The 15,639-nt window shown below is 45.9% G+C and overlaps 1 protein-coding gene across 37 annotated transcripts in view; it reads left to right on the plus strand.

Moving 5' to 3' along the window:
* LOC310898416 (maestro heat-like repeat-containing protein family member 2B) overlaps positions 1–15,639 on the plus strand; it is an 83,201-nt gene that overhangs the window by 53,649 nt on the left and 13,913 nt on the right. For 34 of the 37 annotated variants that reach the window (XM_083833448.1, XM_083833452.1, XM_083833459.1 and 31 more), the window contains 9 exons: positions 231–294; positions 3,300–3,397; positions 3,942–4,070; positions 8,294–8,418; positions 13,253–13,386; positions 13,808–13,930; positions 14,431–14,599; positions 14,921–15,019; positions 15,365–15,519. In XM_083833448.1, coding sequence (XP_083689574.1) covers positions 13,916–13,930; positions 14,431–14,599; positions 14,921–15,019; positions 15,365–15,519 — 438 coding nt within the window. In that variant the 5' untranslated portion in view covers positions 231–294; positions 3,300–3,397; positions 3,942–4,070; ... (1 more) ...; positions 13,253–13,386; positions 13,808–13,915. Of the gene's footprint in view, positions 1–230; positions 295–3,299; positions 3,398–3,941; positions 4,071–8,293; positions 8,534–13,252; positions 13,387–13,807; positions 13,931–14,430; positions 14,600–14,920; positions 15,020–15,364; positions 15,520–15,639 lie in introns of all 37 variants that reach the window. The other 3 variants (XM_083833467.1, XM_083833471.1, XM_083833475.1) reach the window with 1 other exon arrangement.

The raw sequence follows: 15,639 nt of genomic DNA on the forward strand, positions 1-15,639 counted from the left end.
TGTAACATTTCAATTTCATCTCTGAGTAGCCCAGCATGACACTATCCTAAGATGATTAAATGAAGATTTTTACCTGTTGAATTCTGGCAGAGGGTTCCATAAGCAAGCTCATGAAAGTTCCTCTACACTTGAAGCAGTCAGCTTGCTTTGAAAGTATATTACTAATGGGCACTTGAAAAGCTGCAGTATTTATTTTGCTTATATTGCTTTCTGTGCGTTTCATTTTTCAGATGTGGGTCTTTGTTGCAGATTGTGGCATTAACAAGCTAAACACATGCTTCGAGTCATCCTCAGGTGAGCCTGTGTATTCCATTCCCTTGGTTATCTTCCAGGTTGTCCTTGATCTATCGGAGTAAGAGTTAAAAATAGCTTCATGTGTGAGTCTTACAGGCTTCCAGTGTAAGAACCCCAAACTAGAACCCCAAAACCCCCCCAAAAAAGAAAGAAGGAAAGAAAAGACTCCAAAAACCATTAGAAAAGGTCTGTCTTACTCTAGAAGGGACTGAAGGCTCTGGTTGATTCTTTTAAGGTGCAAAACCACAACTTAAAGGATAACAAGTCCTCACTCTTGTCTGGAAAATAAGGTGAATAAGGATTATAGGGTTTGTATTTCTGGTTTATTTATAAATAAAGCAATGTATGTTCTCTGCATTGAGGTAGATGGAGAGAGTGAGTTGTCTAAGCTTAAGTGAGAATTAAGTCCAGAGTTTTGAGGAGTTATGTTCTTTCTGTCAGGCTGCATCCTGCTGCAGCAGAAGAGTATGGGCAGGTTTTACCAGGTCAGTTTTACCCCCAATTTTACCTTTGTGCAGCTAGAGATATCAGTATCCTGCTTTTAATCTTTTTTTTTTTTTTTTAAAAAAAAAAAAAGCTGTTAAGTTGGAGTTCAGCCATCTGTTTGTGCATGTGAAATACAGAGGCATGGGCTGACTTTCCACTGGAGGCTAATAGGATGCTGCCTCATGTGACAGCTTCATTTCCCTTTCACCCCTTCTGAAAGCTCAGACTTTGTCTTTAGGGATGTTTCACACATTTGCAGAAAGACCTCTGCAGGCCTTTGTACTGTGAGATCATATGGCATCACCTGCAGAACAAAGAATGATCATGTCAGAGCTATGTCTACAAAAAGCCAAATCGTGAATTTGGTTTGCAAAACTGTAGTAGGGCAGATGAGGAAAATAAACCGATTTGTGTGAGGAAAAGGATTGTGTTGTGTTTGTTGCCATTTTGATTGGCACATAAAGGAGATAGGAAAATCCTTGTTCACAGATGAAGATTTGCGCGTTCCCCAGAGCAGCCACATTTATTTTATATTTACCCTACCTTCTTATATATCTGCTCTGCAGGACTAGGCAGCAGGGAATCACATGCTTCACATTTGAAAGAAAGGGAAAATAATTGCTAGTCCTCCTTATCTGTTATTGATGATAGCATCTTGTAGAAGGCAATAGTAGTACTAGATAAGACTGACAAATATTCTAAGTCTGGAAATGGAAAAAGGCAATTGAGAAAATTACAGCAAGAAATAAACATTTGCCAGACAAAGTCTTCCTATTTTTGAAGGTCAGTAGATTAGAGACGTTGCAGGTAACTTGAGAAGATCGCTTATGCCACAATTCTTAGCTAAGGTAAATAAATTTAGCTCCTGATAACAACAGTTGCTGTGGTTTATTCCAGCTGAACAACTGACTGTTTCCACACTTGTGAGATCAGTGTTTTATGAAGCTTAAAACCACACTAACAGAGGAACACACACACAGAGTACTACATGCAACTGTTTTACGGCGACATAAATTCAGTGACTTTGTGGGAGAACTGCCAGAGCAAAAATTGTATAAATCAGAAGAACAATAATCTCAAGCCTCTTAAAGGAAAATTAGAGAAATCTCTAACTCTGTTATGGCAGCAGTGCATTTGAAGATTGCCTCTCCTCCATCAGCCCTTAGAACACACCGTTGTCCTGAATGGGACTGAGAAGCATAAAGCAGTCATCACTTTAGGGTAAACCAGGCTGAGCAGACATACCAATGAGCACAAGGGTAGAATCCTTCAGTGAAAAGTGCTTTTGGGAGATGACTTAGATCTGTTAAAGTCCTGTATGGGTAAAACCTCTTTTGCGTTCAGCACAACTTGAGGAATGAGGCAAAAAAATGTATCTGCAACGCTAAAATGAACAAGCTAGTTCATGGACCCCTTCACTGTGACCCTACTCCTCTTCAAGCTGACCTCACTGTTGCTGTTTCTCCACCTTTTCAAAACCGAGTCCCTTCCACAACTTGACAGAAAGCCCTTTGTCCTCTGTGAACAGTATTTTCCTTTTAGAAAAACAGTAATGCAGCTAGCTTCAAGCAGAGCCATCACCGAGCAGGCTTCGTGGCCCAGCTCATCTGATACCCCATAAATCCAAACCCACATACCTGGGGCTGTCTCTTACCCACAGTGGGCACAGTGCTAGCACCATCTCCAGAGTACGGCAGCAGATGGTGTGCTTTAGGGCAACAGAACTGGCAGAATCTGGCAGATTTTGTATCTCGGAGGTGATCATGTTTTACTCTTTCCTTCCCTCGCTCAGCCTAAAGGTGACAAGGTCAGGTTTTGACATGTTATACTTTAAAGCAGCTGCAAATAGAGTACCTAAATGGAATGATTGCATTAAAAGCCCTCTCGGGGCATGCCTGGTTCACTGGTTCACATAAGTGAGGTGGCCAGCTTTTCAGAGGTGCCTGGCAGATGCAACAAGGAGTCTTTTTTTTTTTTTTTTCAGTGGAAGCCGTTGGGTTCTGAGTATCTGTCTCACTGTGCCAAGATTTCATTACCATTATTTTAATCAGGTGCCTTGGAGGCAAATTACAGGCTGATTAAATTTATGAATAATAATTTTTTCATTAAGGTATACTGTACAATTAAGTACCTATTTTATTGTATACAGACTTTTTAATTACCTTTTTCCTTTTAATCACGTCACTTGGTGTAATATCTACAGAATTAGCCACAACATTTTTGTTTAGGAATGATCAGAGGCAAGCTGAGAAATAAAGTTACAGCATACCATAATCCACCCGTTCCTATAATTAAACTTGCTAATTTGCAATATTAATGACATTTACAGGTGTCACGAAAACCGGGTTACATTGGGTGTGCTGCTTTAGGGACTGAAGCATTACAGTTCTTTCTTGGTTTACATCTTTTTCTTCCGAAGGAAGATGCACATCTTTAAAAGGACATTAAAATGTTGCTCTTTAAAGAAGGGCACATTGCGCGTGGTCTTTCATTTTCTGTTCTGTCTCACCTTGCTGTAGAGTCTGCCTGCCTGAGTTGTCACCAAGAGCTGTTTTCTGCTGCTGTTGGATCTGGCCGTGGAGCAAACAGTAGATGATTCAGATCAGACACTTCCCAGGTGAGTTAGTCAATGGCTGTGCTAATGGAAACAGAACACTGGCAAGTTAGTACAGCAATTTGAAGTTTAGACACTGTCTTAAAAATAGTTTTAGAGGAGGAAGCAAAGCACCACACTTACAGCCATGCAGCTGTGTTACTCCACGTGTGTCCCTGTAAATATATTGAAGGCTTTCCCCATAAGCCAGGAGGACAGAACAAATTTTGCTACTGCGTGGAAGCTTCCTTTAAATATACTGTCTTTTCATGGGACCTGGATTGTGTTTAGGTGCTGCATTCCAGTGCATCATGTGCATTGTTGGTGACATGCTGATCAACCAGCTGAGGGTAGCTCCAGGGTTTGACAGGAAGAGAAGAGCCCTTGGCGCATATTGGGCTGTTCTTGTGGGTGTTTACATGAAGTGATTTAGTTCCTATTTAACAGCTTACAAGCTTGGCGAGTTCCAATTTCTTAGTCTCATATGAACTAATTCTCTCTCTGGCAAAATGAATTTTCATCTTCAGACAAATGGGTGTGTGCCTATTTCTTGCTCTTCCTCCTCCAGGAAGCTGGACTGGCTGAGGCTTAAACAGAGTCGTGGGAAGAGATTTGGACATTCAGATTTCAAAAAACATTGCAAACCTTTCCACTGGGATCTCCACAAGTGGAGGCTAGAAAAAGGCAGCCAGCAAAGGTAATGTCTGAAGATACTACCGCCATCTAATATCTGTGTTAATTCAGATGCTTGACTACTTTTCATGTCTCAGGAAATCTCCTACAGTTTCACATTATTTGGAGCTTCTGGCTTGTTGTTTGTCTGTACAACACTTCATATGAAGGGAGCAGGGGATGTTCTACTTAGAGATGCTGAACAGACCTGGATTCATAAGGTTTGAAAGCAATCAAACGTATTTTCTCTATCTGCCAGAGGCATGAGGGAAAACAGTCCAGTGATGATCTGGAAGCCTTTTAGTGTTCTCGTGTCACATCAGTTTTGGAAGACTTATCATAGAAGTCTTCCTGGTAAAAATCTCCATGTTTTCCTCAACAGTCTCAAATAATTTCTAAAGGATTTCTGAAAAATAATCTTCTAAGTGATATGGCCTTTGCATGGACTAACATTCGTCTCCTATGGTTTCCAAGAGTACAGCATCTAAAGATAGCATCAGATAGGTCACTACTGGTTAGCTGAGGAAACCCTGAGGACAGTTAGGACATAATAATCTGCTGTGCATTATTTAACTGCTGGAGGAAGTAGGATGCTTTATAGAGAGCGGGATTTTTTTTTTGTTTGTTTCTTTCCTGTTGATACAGGCCTGCCTGTGACACAGGTGCATCATCAGAATTTCAGTGATGAGCCATGTTCACTATCCAATGGCATGTTTCCACCTCCTTACACATTTCTTCCTTTTGTTGTCAATGGTCTGGGTCAACATCTTGGATTATGGCTAGAAGTAGATTTCATTAACACTCTCAACATCAGCTGGGAATGTAGTTCATGGTGTAAAATTAGACCCTCACTTGTATCTGTCCTTTGCATTCTTCACTCCAAAATAGGGATCTAGCGAGCCACTGCTGTTCTTGGTAGTCTCTCATATCCTTCCTGATCATGTCCACCCACAGAGAGGAGATGTAAAGGGAGATATGTGGGAAATGAACAGCGTAATCTAGATTTGTGGGAGCAGTTCTGGAATAAGACAATGTAAGGACAGATATTTCAGAGTTGCACAGTACTTGGTTGGCCGATCAGTTTCCATGTTTCTACTCATACACTTCAGATTGGGCTTACATGAGTGGAGCATCTCTGTGGTAACAGTAATTCAAGGTAACAGCTGATATTTTCACACAGGACTTGACAGTTTTTTAAGAAGATGTAGAAGAGAAGAGAGCTGATGTGTGTCTCAGTGGGCAAGCGCTCTTAGATCACAAGGATGGCTCCACAGCTGCCTTGAGTGATTTGCAGATAGGTAAACAACAAGGTTATAACCAGCACCTGTTCAGAAATCAGCTGCTGTTTGGCTTTGATTATGCCTCCTCTACAGACGAATTGGTACCTCATGCTGCAGAACTAGTGCATTAGGCTTGGTCCTCTGAAAGTCACCTCACACTTCACTGGCAAATAAGGAGCCGGGCTGTGTGCCTATTTCTTCTGTTTGGTGACATCTTCCTTTTGGAGCCAGCCTCACTGAAAGCAGCAGTGCCACTCACAGTGTTAGTAGTAATACTGACAACTTTTTCTAAAGCTTGGGTCAGCCACAAAGACAAATCCTGAAGCACTTAGAACTAAAACACCATTTAAAGAATGCAGGTTCTTCTCCCTACTCTCAACCCGCCTTTAAGTGAAAAGATCTGCCACAGTCTTCCTAGCTTTGGCACAAGGGAGAGAAGATATTAATGGGTTAGATTTGAGATTCTTGCTTTCCCTGTATAAATCCCTTTATTCTAAGTAATTCCAATAAAATAAATGAAGGATTTCAGAGAGCTAGCAACTTCTCAGTGAACAGTCACAGCCAGAACTTGGTTTTTGTGTGTTTTTATTTTAGAAATGAACTTTGAGAAAGAAAAATGGGGTAGATTGAAGTGGAAATAATAGTAGGAGACTTGGGAAGAGGATCTTTCTTGAATTATTTTGTTCTCATTTATATAGCATAATATTGCTAATATTAATGAAAGACAGTTACAACTTGGCTGTTCAGTTATATGACTCAGAGCAGTGTTTTATAAAATACAATCTGAAACATTAATAGCAAACCATTAGCAAACAGTTTATCCAAGACTAAGGAAAAAAAAAAAAGAAATAGGAAAATGAAATATGTCTTCTAGTAAGTCCTGAAACATGTCTTGCAGGCCACAGTGCAAATATTTCAAATGTGTAGAGAGTAGGATGACATTTCCTGAAGTCAAAGGAAAAAAGAAATAGCTATCATGGGAATCAAGCTGCAACACTTGGCTCTTCATCACCTTGATTTACAGTAGAAGGCTAAGGCTTATTTACTGTAACTTTGAATTGAAATTCGGAACCTTTATGCACCTTATTGATGCTTTGCCTCTCACACAGAAGTGAAAATGCTGTATTTCTCAACAACGCCCACTACTCTGTTTATTACTGAATTGATACCTGAACTCAAAGTTAAAAGGAGCCTACAACACACCTCCTTCTGTAGCCTGTTATTAAACTGATAAGGACTTTTAATAGCAATCCTTGGGAAAAAAATCTTCATAGATAGCCCTCTGCCTATTTTACCAGACATAGATTGACACATGGCTTCAAAAGATTCATCACCAGTGGTGAACATCATAGTGTATAGTTCCATTGTTGGTATGTTATCAAAGACCTCACTGATGCAGAGAACATATTCATTAATACTGGGATATTAGTATCCAAAATAGTGTACAGACTTGCAGTCAGAGCTGCAACATAGTATAGAAATAAAATCTAAAATAAAAGTTGGATTTAGACATACTGATTTTCCCCCACCTAGAATGTCTTTTTGGTTGGAAATTTTCCAGTGACTTATTTTCTTGTTGGAATTTGCTGTGGCTTGAAATGGTTCATGAAACTCAAGGGTAACCTGGGGTATTTTCCCAGGGAGGGCAAAAATCAGGCTGCTAGGACACAGACCTCTGCTGTCAGCCGCCACACCAGCACTGGTGTAGGACATAACTCCTTGCCACGGGACACTATGGGAAGTATAAATGTGGTTCAGAAAGACAGTAGAGGATTTATGCATGGGTGGCTGTTAAATAGAATGGTGCAGATATAACCAACAGTTGAGGGGGTTCTTAAAATTTTGGCACCTGAGAAAAATGACACAAAGAGAATAATCATTTAAACCTTCCTTTCTTCTTCTGTCTTTTGCCTAACCATGGGCTTGTGCCCCCTGTCAGAAAAGAGATCTTTGGCCTGAAATAGTAATGCCATTCTTATGACCGCAAAGGTTTCTTTTCCTGAGAATTACTTCTGTTACTGGGACGAAAAGCAATTTTGGTGATCCATTTTGTGAAGGGTTTCTTTGATCTCTTCATCTCCTTAAGACACCCACATCTTCTTTTCCATCAAAAGTTACTTTCTCCCTTGAGCAGGGCACAAGACTAAAAAGAACATGATCTTGGCTGAATAAAAGGGATACACCGAAAAGTGCTTTTGCTTTTTTTCTTCTTTCCTCCTCTTCCTCTCTCTTTCTTTCTAAGGACTGATGTCACTGATTTTGATGCTGACATTTGGGTCAACTAAAATGACTGGGATCGGACAGCATCCAGACATCCCTGCTGCTGAGCCACAACAGTGCACAATCACTTGGGTGAAAAGAATGAAGTAGCTTCTACAAACGCTGCTGAGCTCCAGGCCGTCAGTAGAAACACGTAAATGCCAGATGGAAAAGATTACAGAGCACAGACACTAGCCATGCCTTATTACCTTGCCTAATAAACACTCTTTATTGCCTTTGAACCTCTCAGTACAAAGCTGTCCTTTATGGATCCATGATTTAACCTGGCAGTTCAACCAGAGTGTTAATGAACTTCTTGCCAGGGATGCTATTGCAATACAAGGTATCTGCAATTTGGGTTGTTTTCCTCTTATTCTGTTTTTGCACCTGCCCAGATCAAAGTGACCCTGAGAGAAATGCGACTCAGATCCAGGGGAACTGAGTTGTTGCAAGTTGCCTTGAGAGATGGCTCTCATTGTATTATAGTGCTCCTAGAGTCTTCTTTAAAATGGAGGGGAAACAGCTTTCTCATCATCTTCCTTCTAGTTGCAAATAAGAGTGCTAGAGAAGGGCTGATGGGAGTGCGTGTAGATTCCTGAGAGGGATCAGCACCCTGTTCTTTGTCCCCCATCCCTGCTACCTTCTAATTCTGATTCATGACTTCTCTTTGCCTCACCTTGTCACCCACCTCTTTTTCTTGTCCTTTTAGGCTTTGGGCAGACTGCTTCTGCTGCAAGCTGGCAGAGGAGCCCCCAGCACAGTGCACAACAGTCCTGGTTACAGCCTGCAGCCTTGTGCTCCTGCCCGCAGTCTGGAAGTACTTGACTCCAGCAGGTGAGATGCCGACTGTGAAAGACACAGTGCTCACTCTTCCATCCCCACAGTTGCAGCCTGAACATAACCAGTATCACAGAAAAGGTGTCAACTATCAACATACTTCCTTTTTGAGGTTAGAAAATATTTCAATTCAGCTTTTCTCCCATCTGGAAATACCGCTTCATTTGTTATTTTCAGTTTCTCCTGAAATGTTTTAGACTCCTGTTCTTTGGTAAATGGATCCGTTGAAGATGACTGTGCAGTAACCTCTGGGCTAACGATCCCTGGAGGGACTGTGTTGAGGGGATTTCTGTCTCCAGAGCTGGCAGGATTTGTTACCTGTTAGAAGGCAGCAGTGTGCTTACAGGTGGCTACAGATAGTTCAGCCACCAGGAGGAGATAAAGACTCACTGTTTTACAGCGCGTCCTCTTTGGACCACTTTGCTCAGTGCCTGCCGGTTGGTTGAACTGTTTGCAGCCACCTTTAAAGCAGAGTTAGAAGGGAGATGATAATGCTAGACAGAAAAATGGGCAAGTTTGGGAGGAGCAGATTCTGGGTCACTTCTGTAGTGCCTCGTGGTACACACACAGTCTTGATGGAGTTTCAGGACATGACTGAAGGAGGTGCTCACATCCATGATTAAGTGAGGAAGGCACTGCTTGTAGGATGTCTTCTGGTCAGTTCTCAGATATGCTGGAGGCTGAGCATTTGCTATATCAGCTTACCAAGGAAAACTGTGCAGAGCCAGGGAAGGAGGATAACATCATTTTCTTAAACTCAAGCAAGCACACAGGACAGCTCTGTTAAGACAGCAAGATGGTCAGCCATGGATCCAAGGCAGCTGCCCTACACCTTTCCAGGGCACTGGTAGTTGGGAGGAGAGGATACAAGAAGAGAGGAGCAAAGTGACAGAGAAATGATCTGTGCATAACAACATCATTTGTATAGTGTAGAGTCAGGTGAGTCATTGCCTGTGAACCTGAGCATTGTGAACCTGAGCCTAAGCATTTCCAGTATAGGTTGGAGCAGATGAGGAGCTGCTCAAACTCATGCTCTGAGTGAGAGACCACCAACCATTCGTGAACAGGTGGAGGAACACAACTGGGAACTGGGTGAGTTCTCACAGACCTGCAGGCAGTGTGACAGGAGTAAGCAGTTGTGCTCCCAGCACACAGGAGGCCAGCAATGAGGAGAGGTATAACGAGCCAGATGCAGACCATGGGCATTGTTTGAGGAGCAATAATGGGAGATGGCCTGAGCTCTTAGCAAAGGAACCCAACTCACTCAACCTCCAGAAGAGGCAGCAGCAATGTACCTCCATGTAGCAGGCTTTTCAAAATGCCAGTGTTACTTTTCAGAGTGAAATGGATTAATGATGTTTAGAATTAGGTCGCTGACTGCCTAGGGAAATGTACCTTAACCTTTGATAACCCTCATTCTGGGAAGTAAATGTCAATTAGGGCTTATTTAAAGGAGACTGACCTTTTTAACCTGCACTACTGTGTGGAAGATGCAATTGATCTATGGAGAACCTGGGGAAATGTATTTTGTTTACCCAGAGAAAAAGATTGCAGAGAAATTAACCCTTTTGTTTTCTGACACTCACATGCCATTTTAAGGCTGAATGCAAAGCTGACCAAACCCTTCTAAGCCATTAGAAAAATCAGTAATTGACATCTCCAGTAGAAGATCACTAGAATCTGGTTAGAATATGAGGCAAAAATTGCTCCTTGAGTGCTTCAAAAATTTCACGTGCTCATTGCATTCATTGTTTGCAGTGGGGATTCAAGCATTCATTACTCTTCTTGCTTTCTGTGGCATCTAGGCAACTTAAGCACCATTTAGGATGAAGTAAGCTGTTTAAATGCCTACATTTAGGTGAGAAGAGTTGAACATTTTGCTAAAGGCTGCTGTGCAACCATGCACTGAAGAGAAGTTTTACTGCAGACATTTGTGTGGTGTGACACATGTAGGTTTGAGAACTTGATTTTAAAAAGCCATAACCCCCAGGTTCACAGCATTCCTTTGAACTATCCTTAGGGTGAAGCAAGGAGAAAGCTCCTTTTATCACTTCGCATTATTAATTCATTAGGATCTCTTAATGCCAGTGGTATGACATTTCAGTCTCTGTATATCAAGCATTAGTTATTGTAGCCTCAGGAGTTGTTTTCTGCCAGTCTTTGCAGCTACAGTAAATGTTTCCTGTAGGTCAGCTTTAAGATAATATCTTACACCCTTTAGCCCTTCTTAATATCCTGGAGAAGGAATGTTTTTCACTTCAGTGTATTCTAAGGATTCCTTCTGACTGTAACTAGACAATGGACAAGGAATGTGCCTCAGAAGTCAGAGCGAAAGCTGCAGATAAAGTTCATTTAACACATAACAACATTGAATAAGAATTAATAGAAATAAGATAGAAATACAACGTTTTGTTCTGCACAGTACTGCAGAATTATTTCCCAGAATTATTTCGCAGAATTAATTTTTCCCAGAAATAATTCTGGGAATTAGGTGAATTGACTTGACTAAGCCTGATGAGTGTCTCCTGTGCTTGGGTACCACAACAAGTATTCCTGTTGCCACTAGCTTGGATTTGGGCTGAATATCTCATTTCATCTACCTCTGTCACTGCACTGTCTGAGCCTTACAGAACCGTGAGGGCTTTTGTCTTTGCAAGCCTCCTTTGAGCTTGGGAAGGCATTCTATCTAGACTTTTCCCAGATGTGGTACTGAAGCATGAAAATGAAGTGAAAAGCAGGATTGACTGTGAAGTCTGCTACAGGCTGCGCACCTCTGCCTCCTGACACCTGCTCCAGTACCTTCAGCACAAGACTGGTGTTTTTCTCGGTGCCCAGTCTTGGGATTCCACTGGTCAGTGTAACACTCCTACTGGGCTCCAGCTTTCCTGTCCAAAACATTTTCATCCCTTTCATTTTCCAAAGAACAACAAAGGCCTTTGGTCAAGGAATCTGTACTGTTTGCAGATTGTGGAAAAAAATCCATCTGAATAGCAATCTCTCATGGTAAAGGCAGGATTAATGCCCTTTGTAGTAGTGTAACCATTCACTAAGTGATAGACATTTAATACTGAGAACACTGAAGCTCCATGGAAGGCAGTATAAAATATTTTATGTGTTTTTATTGGACCCTACAGTCCAATAAAACTGGGAGACAGGCATTCAGATAATACGGAGTCACTTGTAGTTTGAGGGATTTTTTTTGTATCAGAACTAATAGGTTTTTGCACCCATGAAGATTTTAAGTCAGTCTTCCCATGTTTGGTTTCCTAGATCACAGCAGCATAAGCTCCTGTATCTAGTGCTACAAAACAGAATTAAACAAACTAATAATTGTTAATTTATGTCTACATGAGCCACATGTCATAAAACTGAAGTTATCCTTTGTGCAAGAAGATGCGTTAAGTTCCAAAAGAAGAGGGTATTGTGCTCTAGGAAATAAGTAAGTGGTTGAATGGGTTTCTAGCTAGCAAATGAACTGCATCTGTGACCCACAAAGAAAACTCTTGAGTGAGTGCTAACATTTTCCATGATACATGGTATTTAGTTCTGCTGCAGTACAGAGTCCCCATTCCTCTATCCCTCTGCCTGACGGGGGCTGAGTGCTGGGCAAGGTTCTCCGTTGTACAGCAGAAAGAAGAGCTTGTGCCCATTTCTTTCTGCCCGTGCATGTCAGCCCTACCTTAGCCTTGTCATGCTCACAGAGCCTGAAACTACAAAAAAAGTCAGAGTTCCCAGTATTTCTTTGCTCAGAGCTGTGATGGAAAGATCCTCAGGGTCAACATTTAAATGTAGCACTGGGTAAGGCCCTCAGCAAATGGGGAGCAGTGGAGTCTTTTGGTCTGAGTGGAGCTTTGCTAATAAACACCGGTTGTAGATCATCAATTTTCAGAGAGTACCTTAAATCCTGAGGGGATAGACTTTACAACATAATTTATTTGTTGTTTTAGGTCTCCTTAGATAACATTTTAAAAGAAATTAAACTAAACAAGATGAAACTAAATAAAACTACATGAAATGGGATGTTTTCTCAACTGGTCTAAAGGTGCTCTTCTCACAGGGGCCACCCCTGCAGCCCCCACTGCAAAAACCATTGATGGTGACGCAGCTGGGACCGCGATGGGTTGGAGATCTGTGGGTCGCTTATATCCTGGCTGGGAAAGGGGAGCAAAAGGCCATGGAGGAGACTGAGGAGAGGACACACACAGGCTCAGTGTGCACAGAACCCTCTTTTTTTGGAGAAAATTAGGAAAAGACACAGAGGGGAGCAGAGGGGCAACATCCCCCATAAGACCACATCCCCTTGGGTCCCTGGAGAGTGGAACCAGATGGGACCGGGGCTGGGCAGAGAAGCGCACGGAAGGCCGTTGCTGAAAACCACGCAAGGACCGGAGCGAACTGGAGCGATGGAGAGTGGGGATATGCTGTGGGTTTGGGCCATGGGGGTGCTGCCACCTCCGGCCCTGCCCTGTGATGTGTCCCCGTATCCATGGCAGCCCTCAGGGAGGTCACAATGGCTGGGTGCCTCATAGCTGCTGCGGTGAGCGCAGGTGGCCCATTGCTTCTCGGCGGCCACAGGAGGAGGACCTGGAGAGAGATTCTGGGGTGATCCTGCTGTGATGGGGAGGCTGAGAAGATTTTTTGGTGAGGGGCAGGGGGAGGCCGGGGGCTGCATCCCTATGAGTTCCCAGCACGACCAGAGATGGGGACCCCAGCCTGTGCTGTTGGTGCTGGGGAGGATTCCTCTCCAGGCTGGGAGGATGCCTGCCCCAACCTGGTGCGAATCCCCACAGCCAGCCAAGCTGACGCAAACTGTTTGGTTGTTTCCTTCCAGCTTCCTTTGCTTGTGTAGGGGTCAGGACTGGACCTACACGTCATGAGGACGGTGGCAGAGAGACAGGGTCTGAGACTGTTGCCATCTCTGCCACCGTCGTGAATTCCTTGTTAAAGAAGCTGCAAGACAGAGAGGTGAGCTGCGGACATCCCGCTGTGCCGTGGGGGGTTGAGGGCTCCCCTCCACCCTGGGTGCCACCGAGGGGTCTTGCCTGATGGCCCCTCTGTCCTGCTGCTGGTGCCCGGTCCCCAAAGGCTGATCCTGCGGTCACGCTGGGCTGACGCTGCTGCGCTGCCTCCTTTCCCGCAGCAGCTCAGCCTGGAGCTGCCCAAGCATCCATCCTTGTCCTGGCCCTGTACCATGGTCCCAGGCTGGTGCCTGGTGCTTGGTCGGTTCCCAGGGCTGCTGCTCCCTCGGCTCCTTTGTGTAGCTGGACACAAGCTGGGACAGGACGCGGTGGTGCTGCTTGTGGGCTCTCACTCTAGAGTGAGGGGCAGCAGCTCGCAGCTGCCCGGGAATAAGGGCAAAGCAAGTGGTGTCGTGGTCTCTCCCTAGGGTGACCGAGCGGAGACTTACCGCCGCCTCCAGCATGTCTTGCAAGGAGATGATACCCGTCTGCAGAGCGGCGTTGTGAACCGAGTGCTCGCAGAGGTGTCTGGAGACATGAAGGCAGCCCAGGTGAGCTTGTTCTCTAGAAGGGCGAACGGAGCAGCCTGCCTCTCCCCAGCTGTGGGTGTGACATGGAGTGGCGCACAGATGGTTCACTGGGATTCAGGCCTGGGGACTTCCCCAGTGCCCCTGTGGCTGCTCCCTCTCCCAGGGAGCGCATCCCGCTAGGGGAAAGGCCGTATCCAGCCCTGCTCCAGACTGTGCAGAGCGTGGTGAGCTCCTCCACGCCAGGCGACGTGTGCGCCACCTCCCAGGGCCGGAGTTGGGCCGTGCAGTCCCCCAGTTCCTGCCTCGCGCGACTCCTGCTTAACGCAGAGGCTCTGGGGACGCGTCCCAGCTCGGGCACAGCTGTCCCGGGGGTGTTCTGTGGGGGAGACGCGGTCGTCTCGCCAGTGGCTCTGACAGCAAAACGATGAGCTGAAGCCCCGTGGTCCTCACTGGCCAGCAGGGCCTGACCTGGTGCCTCAGCCTTTCTCCTGGGCAGCATTTCACCTGTGGCTCTTTTTCAGGGTGCAATGAACAATGTGACAGCAGCTGCTGGTGACGTCCTGGTGGCTCTGGCTCGTTCTCACTTCGGATTTGTGATGTCCGAGCTCCAGGGCCACCTGAAGACCATGAGGGGAGGAGCATGCCAGGAGTTTGTGCTCACCACCTTGAGCAAACTGGCCAGCAGCTATGGTATGGCCCCTTTGGCCTCGTGCTCTGGGTTATGGTCCATGACGGCCAGGAGCAGGGACCCTGCCCCTCCCTGAACGCTGTTTTGGGCCGGAGGGCTGTGGGGTTGTGGCACCTCCTCGCCTGGAGCTGGGATTTCCGCCCCACCACCCCAATGCCAGTGCTGCAAGGGTGGAAGCTGCTGGGGACTGAACCCGCAGCGACCTCCCCTGTCCCTCTGACACGTCCCCCAGCCCGGCAGCCCCAGCCCTCCTGCCCGCGGTGCTGCTCTGGCTCTGGCTGACCGTGGCTCCCTCTGTCCCTCTGCCTGTCCTCTCTCTGCAGCCCTGCGGTGCATCCCCTTCGTCGAAATGACGCTCCTTGCTCTGCACGCCATGCTGAGACAAGTGGAGAGCAGCCGGATCCTGCGCACCATCTGCAGTGGTGAGTAGAGGGGAAGGGGCCGGGCAGGCCCTCGGTGCCTCGCTCGGATCGCGGCGTGGTCCTGCGCTGGGGGGCAAACTTTGGGAAGGGCAGGGCGGGGGCTGCAATGGTAAGTGCTGGAGGGGAAGAGGCCTGCGAGGAAGAGGAGGAGGAGGAGGAGGAGGAGGTGCGGTGTGCAGAAGGGGAGAAGGGGCACCGTATTTTAGTTCAGATGCCGGGAGCGCAGCACTTGGCAGTCCCAAGCCGACGCCTGGTGAGCCAGGGACTGCTCCACGCAGGCGTGGGTGAGGGAGCCAGGCACGCTGCCTGTTGCAGACTTTGACGAGCTCCTTCCTTCTGGTGCAGTGCTGGAGCAGTGGTCGAGGGCGATCAACGCTTACTTCAACGCCTGGGAGCAGTGCCCCTTCCCTCGCATCGGGGAGAAGCAGCTCTGCGAGCAGGTGTACTCCCTGTTCTGCCACGCTGTGGTAAACTGGCTGGGCCGCCATAAGAAGGAGGAGGTGAGCGCTGCTGGGGCAGCAGCGGGGCTGTGCCTGGCTGGGGCTGCCCGTGCCCCCTGGGTGGGAGCAGAGGGGTGAGGGGAGGGAGCGGGCGGGCTGACGCCGTGCCCGGGGCTGGGG

This window comes from Anser anser (genome assembly GCF_964211835.1).
Source record: "Anser anser genome assembly, chromosome: 4".
Taxonomy (NCBI): domain Eukaryota; kingdom Metazoa; phylum Chordata; class Aves; order Anseriformes; family Anatidae; genus Anser; species Anser anser.